At 47.2% G+C, this 10,735-nt stretch overlaps 2 protein-coding genes across 2 annotated transcripts in view; both read right to left on the bottom strand.

Moving 5' to 3' along the window:
* LOC124669440 (NDR1/HIN1-like protein 6) overlaps positions 1-908 on the bottom strand; it is a 2,249-nt gene extending 1,341 nt beyond the window's left edge. The window contains exon 1 of the mRNA XM_047206059.1: positions 858-908. The gene's annotated coding sequence lies outside the window, so the exon portion shown is untranslated. The remainder of the gene's footprint in view (positions 1-857) is intronic.
* On the bottom strand, positions 55-868 carry LOC124669442 (NDR1/HIN1-like protein 6). The gene has a single exon (XM_047206060.1). It carries the CDS (start codon positions 796-798, stop codon positions 55-57), a length of 744 nt encoding a protein of 247 aa, XP_047062016.1. The 5' UTR covers positions 799-868.
* Positions 909-10,735: the final 9,827 nt, after the last annotated feature.

Below are 10,735 nucleotides of genomic sequence, written 5' to 3'. Positions count from 1 at the left end.
CGATCGAAAGATATGGGGACGTGACCTCGGTAATCCTACACGCATGTCCAGGCTCTAGATCTTGAGCTTGAAGCTGCAGCTGTTGGAGCGGATGCGGAGCCGCGTCTCGGCCTGGAGTCTATCGACGACGAGGTTGCAGCGCGCCTTCCCCGTCATCTTCCACAGCTTGAGCACGCCGAACTTGATCCTGATGGGCACGCGCGCGTTCACTGTGAGCGGGATGAACCCGGCCTGCTGCTGTTGCGCGAGCTGCGCGGCCACGGCGCTGTCGAGCCTCGTCTCACCCTGCAGCGTGATGAGCGGGCGCACGGTGGCGCGGTGGCCCTGGTACAGCGCGGGGAAGGCGCCGCTGCAGAGCTCGGTGCCGTTGAAGGAGGCCGTGACCTCGCCACCGTCGTAGTACACCCCGATGCGGCGGTTCGGGTTGTTGGCGGTGACCTGCACCTCGAAGGCGTCGGTGACGACCGCGGTGGTGGTGTTCACGTCGAACCGGGTCACGGTCAGGCGGTCCACGTTGAAGGTGGGGATCTTGGGCCTGAAGACGGCGTAGAGGATCCCCGCGGTGGCGCCGAGCGCGACGACGAGGACGATGGCCACCACCAGGGTCCAGCACACGCACCGGCAGCACCGGCTGTGCCTCTTCCGCCGCGGCGCGCGGATAGGCGCCGGCGCGTAGGGTGGCGGGGCCGTGATTGGCAGCAGCTGCTCGCCATGGGTAGCGCTGGGTGGTATCTTGTCCTTGGTTTGCTCCGGCGGCGAACCGGCGATCACGGGATGGACCCGGTGGTAGTCCGCCATGCTTTCACCTGCCTTGCTAGCGCGATCGAGTTGCTTGCTTGCTTTCTTGCTAACACCACCTCGTAGAAGTAAAACACGGCGGCGGAACGAATCGGTCCTCTGAAAGAAACGAAAAGCTATGGTTCCAGCGGTAGTTGAGGACCAAGTTCATTTATACTATGCGATGGCTGGTATCACCTTGGTTGTTGTTGGCTTTCTAGATGGATGTTGGAGCTTTCTTCCGGTCTCGAATATTGACTTGGCTGCTATGGCATGGCTGCGTGCGTCATTGACTTGGGCCTTCATTCTTTTGTTTTTTTCTAAGCTGGGAGCCGAGGCCACACACATGTGTCTCTGTTTTCATGGGAACTCATGTCCCTTTCCAGAAATTTTGGGTTAAGTTTTCAATCCATGTGCAGATGTGATGCTAGCCATACGCGTTATGTTTTCCTGACTGATCGAGCTGGTTATTCAGTCGTTTCTTACTGCAAGGCTGAAAGACATTTAGTCCGAATGTATTGTCATGTAATCTGCTCACCGTGTCATGTACCCTCTTTAAAATAGGCTTTCGTCTCCCTATTTTAATATAGCAACCAACGATCATCTGATCGTATACTGTATACATACAACACGTTGTGGCAACCAAGCATACGGAATTACCGAAGTGATCCTGTAAGAACCCTCACAGCGATCTCGAATTCTTGATCATGTCATTGCTCAGCTCAGCTTAGCCCTGTCTGTGGATCAGGTGAGTTTTCAGGATAGAAAATTAGTTGAATAATTGCCCGGAAGATGCAAGCTAAGCGTGTTATTACATCGACCGGTGGTTATGTGTTGAACGCTAAGACACGGACGGTGTGCCTTGGAAAACGGAAGCTTCATGTGTGACGCGATTGACGGCTGCCGGCGATCTTTCCCCGATTCACATTCCCGCTATGGCCACGAACGCGTGTTTCTCTCCTCGTTCCTGTAGTAATTCTTCCGTGTTAAGAACGGTCTCAGGACGGCGATAGATGTATTTGTTACAGTGAACAAACAAGATTAAATCCTTTGCTCTTGTAAAGTATAGATTAGTTTGTGGCGTGATAGCAAAGGTCTTACTTTTCCTAGGAACAAATACATGTCTTACTTTTTTTTTAAATCTAAACAACCTATATTTTCAGTTTGTACTGGTGGAGTTCCCACAGGCCACAGGTGGGTGTTAGATTAATTGCATCATTTGGATAGACATAAACATGTGCTGATTTTCTTACAGTGCACCTAATGATCATTAACAGAGCATGATTAGGGTAACTTAATAGATGAAGAAATCCCTTGCATGCTTGATGCGGTCATGATATATATCCCATGGGGATGAGAAGTGGGGTGCCGGATGATGGAGTCATTACGGGAAAAATTGTAGTTGCCGTGTTGCCCAACCTTTGCTCTGTGCCAAGCGCCTCGGAACACGGCAATTACTAGCTTTGCCGTGTTCAACGGAAAAAGAACACGGCAAAGATTTAAAACACGGCAACATCTGAAAAAAGAACACGGCAAAAAAACAACTACGGCAAAGGTCCGAAAAAGAACACGGCAAAGAGTTGAACACGGCGAACTTCGGCCAGGACACACGGCAAAGGTCTGCGGCACGGCAAAGGCTGCGCCACGTGTCCCGAGGGAGTTCTCAAGACGGCGCCGTCATAACGACGTGGCTTTGCCGTGTGTCCCTAACGGACACACGGCAAAGGTCCTTCTCCCGCGCACACCCCTCCCCTCCCGCCAACTTTTCCCGCGCGAAGTAGTATGTCGGCAGCATTTTGGCGCGAAACCTTCGCCGTGTGCAAAAGAGGAAGGAACACGGCAAAGGTGTCTTTGCCGTGTACCATGTCAAAAAGAACACGGCAAAGATGGCTTTGCCGTGTGTAATTCTAAAAAGCACACGGCAAAGGTCAATTTGAAAAAGAACACGGCTAAGATGGCTTTGCCGTATATATATTGCTTTCCATGCAGGGATTAAAAGGAAACAATCAAAGATGGCTTTGCCGTGTGGACTTTGCCGTGTTTCGCCACACGGCAAGGGCTTTGCCGTGTTCCGAAGGGACTTTTCCGTGTATTTTGCCAACACGGCAAAGCCGTGTTTTCCCGTAGTGAGTGGTGGCATCACCGACATGACCCTCCTGGTCGCTGGCAGTGGTGGTCGGTCTTCCCTTCGCTCCTAGCATCCCTAGATCAGTAGGATGATGTATCGGGAACCGGTTTTAAAATATCGTTAACTTGTCTAATTCATGCTACTAGGCTCGCTACCCACTTTAATATGGCTTACTACGACAGGGGAGTAAAACCATCTACTGGTTAGAGATTCTCCCGATCGGGGCGGTTAGTTGCCAAGGGATCCAAAATATTGGTTTGTGCGCCCCTTCTTTAACGTTTTTTTTAGACTGTCTAATTTCTGTTAACCCTTCTTTATTTTAGTTATACTCATGAACCAGCATTCTCTAGATTTAACTTAATTTAACCAAACTAAAGTGTGCAAAAGAGCAAGGAACACGACAAAGGTGTCTTTGCCGTGTGCCATGTCAAAAAGAACACGGCAAAGATGGCTTTGCCGTGTGTAATTCTAAAAAGCACACGGCAAAGGTCAATTTCAAAAAGAACACGGCAAAGATGGCTTTGCCGTATATATATTGCTTTCCATGCAGGGATTAAAAGGAAACAATCAAAAAAAAAAACTGGGACCTTGCCATGTGCATGCACACGGCAAAGAGCACACGTGGCAGCAGCCTGTGCATCCGGGGCGACCATTTGGTCAGGCCAAACGGCCTTTGCCGTGCTCCCTGCTTTGGTGGCACACGGCAAAGAGGGAGGCCTTTGCCGTGTTCCCTCGTCGGTGGCACAGGGCAAAGAAAGGGAGAGGGGTGGGCCGCACCATTTCTTCGCCGTGCTCGTCTCACGGTGTGGCACACGGCAAAGAAAAGCTTTTGCCGTGTTCCTTGATGGTAGGCACACGGCGAATGTTTGAATATTTGCCGTGTTCTATGGTTGGATGCACACGGCAAAGATCATCTGACGTGGCGCCGTCTGTTAAGTCGAGATTCTGTCAACTGCATTTTTGCCGTGTTCCTGGGTGGAAGGCACTACCGTGTTCCGCGCAGAAAGGCACACGGCAAAGGTCCTTTGCCGTGCTGTTTTTCGCCATGTGGACTTTGCCGTGTTCCGCCACATGGCAAGGGCTTTGCCGTGTTCCGAGGGGGCTTTGCCGTGTATTTTGCCAACACGGCAAAGCCGTGTTTTCCTGTAGTGAGTGGTGGCATCACCGACACGACCTTCCTGGTCGCTGGCAGTGGTGGTCGGTCTTCCCTTCGCTCCTGGCATCCCTAGATCAGTAGGATGATGGACTATCGGGAACCGGTTTTAAAATATCGTTAACTTGTCTAATTCATGCTACTAGGCTCGCTACCCACTTTAATATGGCTTACTACGACAGGGGACTAAAACCATCTACTGGTTACAGATTCTCCTGATCGGGGCGGTTAGTTGCCAAGGGATCCAAAATATTGGTTTGTGCGCCCCTTCTTTAACGTTCTTTTTGGACTGTCTAATTTCTGTTAACCCTTCTTTATTTTAGTTATACTCATGAACCAGCATTCTCTAGATTTAACTTAATTTAACCAAACTAAAAGAAATACCACTAAACCTCAGTACTTATAATACACCGTTCTATTTCAAAATGGGGAACACTTAACTTGCTCTGAGTTGTTTATTTCAATGGTCCATACACTACACGATGGACCAAGCATGGAGGCAATAAGACTGCCGGCGTAAGCAGCTTATGGAGGCAAGTAGCCTGTCGGCACAAAAGTTGTGCCTGCAGACATATCTTCCCTCTATAATGCTGACGGCAAAGACATGCGCCGGCAGACAATTCTGTACCGGCAGGCTAGTTGCGCTAGGATAATTCTTTGCCGGCACATACCCTACGCCGGCTAGCTGCCCTAGGATAATTCTGAATTGCAAGAAAGAAATAAAGGTGTATAGAAATAAATTTCAAAGAACTATAACACACTTAGGTTTATCCTTGGGAGCAGAGACAAGTATAACATCGATATCTGCCCTAGTTTTAGGTATATCTCTTAAATCAACTTTGGGAGTTTGAATAACATGTAGAGTAGGCATTACAGATGCTTCTGCCTGATCAGAATTTTCATTTCCAACATCAAACATATCATAAAATTCCCGTGGTCTTGGTGGATGATTAACAGCACACCAGTTCGGATTAAGAGGATCCTCAACGTAATATACTTGAGTTGCTTGAGAAGCCAAAATGAATGGTTCATCAGCCAACTTATCACCTATTTGGATCACATGCTTAAGGTTCACATCCATGATACCAACATTATCAACTTTTACCCACTTATCTTGCACACGGTTGTCAAACCAATCACACTTGAAGAGCACTATATTCCCTTTTCGATTGTAGTCTAGCTCAATGATTTCTCTAATGATGCCATAGAATATCCTATTTCCAGTGGAGGATGATAAAAACTTTGAAGCCAGCGCCACACCACTGCATTGGGTAGGCCTACCTGCATCATATGATTTTGTAGGAAAAATATAACCATTGATACCGTAACTTCCATAACTCCTTGCAACCAGTGAGGGACCAACAACCAAAGTCTTAATCTCTTTGGGAACTTCTTTCCCATTCTCAACTAATTGTGCCACATGCGACCTAAACCACTCATGAAAAGTGTCATGCTGGTTTTTTCAATCTGTTGCCTAGTAATATGACCAGCTGAGGACAAATATTCAACATGCTCACTGCAGCGGTTGAAATTCATTTAGCTATGTTACAATAATTAAACAGGGCATACATGAAATTCATAAACTAAAGCACTAGCAGTAACATCTGTAAGCTTTCCTACCAAATATCGACCATTGTTGTTGAAGAATGGCATGCTATAGAGAGGGCTCCATTAACATCAAGTGTGGCTCCACATTTTCTATATAATCTGGTTTCACAACCTTCCAAATACCGAGAGCAGAATGTAAGACACTCATCAAAAAGGTACCCCTCAGCAATTGACCGCTCAGGATGACTCCTGGTACAAACATTATCCTTTAACTTTCCCATGTACCTATACACGATGGACTAAACATATCTCAATTTATTTTTTACATATAATTTATGTGATGTACAAGTTCAGGTTGCGAAAATGACCTTTCTGGTGCATACATGTTGCTGAATTTCACTGGCCCTCCAAGCCTCACTTGAAGTGGAAGATGAACCATCAAGTGAACCATCATATCAAAAAATGATGGTAGAAATATTGTCTCAAGAATGCTCAGCGTCTCGGCTATTTCTTTCTCTAGCTCCTCCATATCACTTATGCGTATGACCGGAGATTTTTTTTTTTGAAGAACGTACTCACACGAATAATTGCAGCACTGACTCCCTCTGGCAACGTTTTTCTCACAGCTAGCGGTAGAAGGTACTGCAGTAGAATGTGATTGTCATGGCTCTTTAGCCCAACAATCTTCTTCTCCTTTACCTGGACATTCTTCCTAATATCAGACGCATAACCAGCCGGAAACATGACTCCTTTTAGAATTAGGCAAAACAACCTCTTCAACTCAAGGCTCAATGTGTATGGGGCAGAAGGCAAATCGAATAAATCTTCTCTTATAGGAACATGATGGAGAGCCTCTCTAAGTCCAAGCTCCTCAAGGTCTAGAAGAGAGTTGTAGTTGTCTTTAGTTTTCCGGTCAATGCCCAAAAGTGTGTGAACTATGTTGTCACACACATTCTTTTCAATGTGCATGGCGTCAAGGTTGTGAGGCTGTAATAAATCTCTCCAATATCGTAACCTGAACCATATGAATATCCTTTTATGGATTATTGGAGGATCCCCACGCTTACGTTTGTTTGTGCTTGGTTTCTTAGAAGGGTGCTTACCAAACACTGTCTCCATGTTTTGTGTAAGGGCATCCACTTCAGTTCCTGTAAGTGCTACAGGGGCTGTCCTACATTCCATATTGCCATCAAAAAAATCCTTTTGTGTTTTTCTAAATGGATGGCCTTCATCTAGGAACCTACGGTGATCCATGTAGCATGTCTTATTGCATTTGTTCAACCGAATAGAGCAAGTGAGAGAGTGACACTTAGGACAACCAAGTTCACCAGAGGTGGCACATCCAGCAAGAGTAGCCATACCCGGGAGATCGGTGATAGTTGAATGTATTGCGGCACGCAACTGGAAGAATTCTTTCTTGGAGGTATCATAGGTTCCGAGTCTCTCCTCAAAAAGTAACTCCTGGTCATCGATAAGTGGTTCCACGAAAACATCCATGTCTGCACCAGGAGACTTTCGGCCAGGAATTAGCAAGGAGAGCATGAAGTTTGGTTGCTTCATGCACAACCAGGGAGGAAGATTCACCGGAATTGCAATAACAGGCCATATGCTATAGGACCAATTCATTGATCGATAGGGATTTAACCCATTTGTTGCTATAATCAACCTAATGTTGCGACTATCAGCAGCAAATGTTGGATGTTCATAATCAAAATGCTTCCAAGCTGGTGAATCTGCTGGATGGCGTAGAAGCCCATCTTTTGTGCGTCCTTCGTCATGCCACCTGCAGTCTATTGCACTCTTGGGTGTTATGAACAACCGCTGTAGCCTCTTGCTTATTGGGAAATACCGAAGAACCTTTCTAGGGACTTTATGTACATGTCTCCCATCAGGCTTCTTCTTTAAAGACTTCCAACGAGAGGTTTCGCATACATGACAAACCTCAGCATCTTTAAGATTCTTCTGGAATAAAACACAATCATGCTCACATGCATGGCTGCTAACATATTCAAGACTAAAACATTTTACCATGTTTTTAGCTTCGTAGAAGTTTTTAGGCAATTTTGAGCCTTTAGGGAAGGCCTCTCTTAGTAGTTCTAGCATCATGTCAAAACTTTTATCACTCCAACCACCCATGGATTTGGTGTGAAGTAATCTAACCATGAAATGTAACTTTGAGAAACCGGTGCTCCCTGGATAAAGCTCCTCACTATTGCATTCTGCTAAAAGTCTAAGAGCTTCACTCTCATCAACATTATCATTAAGACCCTCATAATCATCGCATCTATCACTAAAATCCCCTTCAGTGTGTCTCATGTCTCTAATCATGCCAGCCATCTCATCATATTCTTCGAAATCATCATCCCACTCCTCCTCTACCGGTTCTTCTTCACCAACATCAATATGATCCACATTAGGTGGAAGAGTGGCCTCCCCATGAAATTCCCATCTTGTATATCCATTAACAAACCCATCACATATCAAATGCTCACGGACAACATCAGCTTCAAGCCAAGAACAATTATAACAATTCCTACAAGGGCATAATATTGTATTTTCTATTGTTGAATGTGTAAAAGCAAACTGAATAAATCAAGCTACACCATCAGTATAAGGTGTAGTGTGCCTAGCCTCACTCATCCATCTCTTGTCCATTTTTATTAGTTCAATAAGATAGACCTATAACAAATGCAACGCAAATGTAACATAAGCAGAAATATCACTACTTATCATAGTATTCACAAAAGAAATGCACATGGTTAATGAGACATAAGTAGCACCACTCATCAAAACAAGTCACTACTCTATAACAAAGCAAAAAAAGAGGAAACATAGGGGAAAAATTACCTTCTTTGCGTATTGGTCTTGCTAGGACGGCAACCTGGAGCACTCCTCGAACAAGATCTGCTGAAACAGCATATTCTATTCCCAAGTGTTTTGTGTGTTTGTTGACAACACTCGAATGTATTTCACCATGTGCATAGTTTGCTTTGATAAGATTTGCAGGTACACGGTGGCCTCGCTGATCATCCCAGGATTAGAAGACTCAAGACTAGTTGATAGGTTTTCTGATTTTGTGTGTGTGTCGCGAGGCGATGTGGTTGGAGAGGAAAAGAGGAGAAAGCAGTTCCAGCATGACCGGTAGTACCTATACCAGTAGCGGTAGTACCGCTATCCCTACTGGTACTGGTGGCTGGTACCGCTCTGGCTTTTACAAGATGAAATGCTTGCATAAGGGCTTGCGGTACATTTACGGTACCTTGAGCGGCAGTACCGCTCCCAAGCGGTACCACCACCTTGGTACCGCCTAGGTACCGATACGACACTACCACCCTAGTACCGCTGTGGTACCGCGAGGTGTCCAGTAAGCCCTAGGGACCCTTACGGTACCTAAGCGGCACCGGAAGCGGTAGTACCTCTTGTGCCCCACGTGGCACTTCTGCGAGCAGATTCAAAGTCCAGAGCGGTGGTACCGCTCCCCCGAGCGGTAGTACCGCTTGTGCGGGAACTGCACATAACGGTTGGATTTGAAGGCTCCTATAAAAGGGGGCCTTCTTCCCCAGCTCGCTCCAAGTCTTCTCTCTCTCCTCCATTGTTGCTAAGCTCAATTTCTTGAGGATCTCCCTCCCCATCCAATCAATCATGCCCAAACTTTGAGGGTTGGTAGAGGAGACCCCGATCTATAGTTCTACCAAGAGAGATTTCACCAATACCACCTAGTCCTTAGTGGATCTTGCTATTAGGGTTCCTTTTGTGGGACTCCTTGGAGATGTGCTCCTATGGAGGCTAGCTTGGAGTTGTGCTAGCCCCATAGGGTGTTGGGAGCCTCCGTCGTTGTGGAGCTCGCCCCAACCTTGTGAAGGAACCGCCTCCTCGACCGGCTACTTAGTGGAGAAGAGGAAGCTTCTTCGTGGGGTTTTCTTGAGGTATAAGGTGAGGCCCGTGTGGCCTTTGGACCTTCGTGGTCCACACTTCCTCAACGCAGATGTACTCCCTTTTGTGGGAGGAACTGCGGGAAACATATCGCGTCTCTGCTTCGTCCCCCCGGTTGTCCCGCTCCTCTCTCATCCTTACTTGTGGTTCCTTTACATGTTGCAATGCGTAGCATCATCCTAGGCTCACCGTAGTTACCAAAGCTTTCACCTTTACTTCCGCACCGCCCATAAAACTGAAAAAGATATAAAAATTGTGTATCGCCTATTCACCCCCCTCTAGTCATGCCAACGATCATTCAATTGGTATCAGAGCAAGGTTTTCTTGCTCGGGCTTTACCGCCTAAGAAATGGCCGATAAAGAGGTTCTTGGGGGAGTGACCCTTCCTGGTGAGCAATCACCTCCACCATCTAACACCGCTAGCAATACGGCTTCGTTGGATGACCTCAAGAAATTGGAGTCATCCATTCTAAGCCAAATGAGAGCAATGATGGTGGAGTTATTTGCTCCAAAACCAAACCCCACCGTAGATCCTAAGGCAAGTGCCGACATTCCTCCACCAAAGCCTACATTCCCTCTTGCTGACTTTGTCTCCGAAAAGGCCAAAGTCAGTCAAGATGAGGAGCTTGGGGATGGAGGCACTTCAACAAAAGGGAAGGATGCTCCACCGGTTGAGGGACATTCGGGGGGTAATCATGTGGTGCCACCACCAAACGATTACACCATAAATGTCCCAATTCCTATGCCTCATATAGGATCTCATGGCTCACCACCGCAACTTGAATCTAACAATTTTGAAAATTGGCAATTCTTAATACGTTCTCATGTGCGCAGCGCTTCCACCGAGCTATGGCGCATCATCGAGGAAGGTTACTGTTGTGGGTATACTTCATGGGTGTACCATCGACAGTGCCTAGATCCGGCAAGCCCGGGTGGCCCACAGACGGTGATGAGGCATGTGGCCCATCGGGCGGCCCGGTTCTTGTTGATCATGCGAGAAGAAGTCCAGCCCGGGGATCGGTCAGCCGGATCCGCAAGCTCCGGTGGCCTACGACGGTGATGAGGCATGTGGCCCATCGGCGGCTCCAGCGAAGTCGTTGATCATGCAGAAGTCCAGCCCAGACGTAAGCCGATCCGTACCGACATAGGAGTAACCTCGGATCCATGGAGGCCCATGAGGAACCCGGATCCAAGAC

This window comes from Lolium rigidum, chromosome 7 (genome assembly GCF_022539505.1).
Source record: "Lolium rigidum isolate FL_2022 chromosome 7, APGP_CSIRO_Lrig_0.1, whole genome shotgun sequence".
Lineage (NCBI taxonomy): Eukaryota > Viridiplantae > Streptophyta > Magnoliopsida > Poales > Poaceae > Lolium > Lolium rigidum.
Note: the sequence above shows the minus strand (reverse complement) of the source record. Positions and strands in the feature narration are given on the sequence as shown.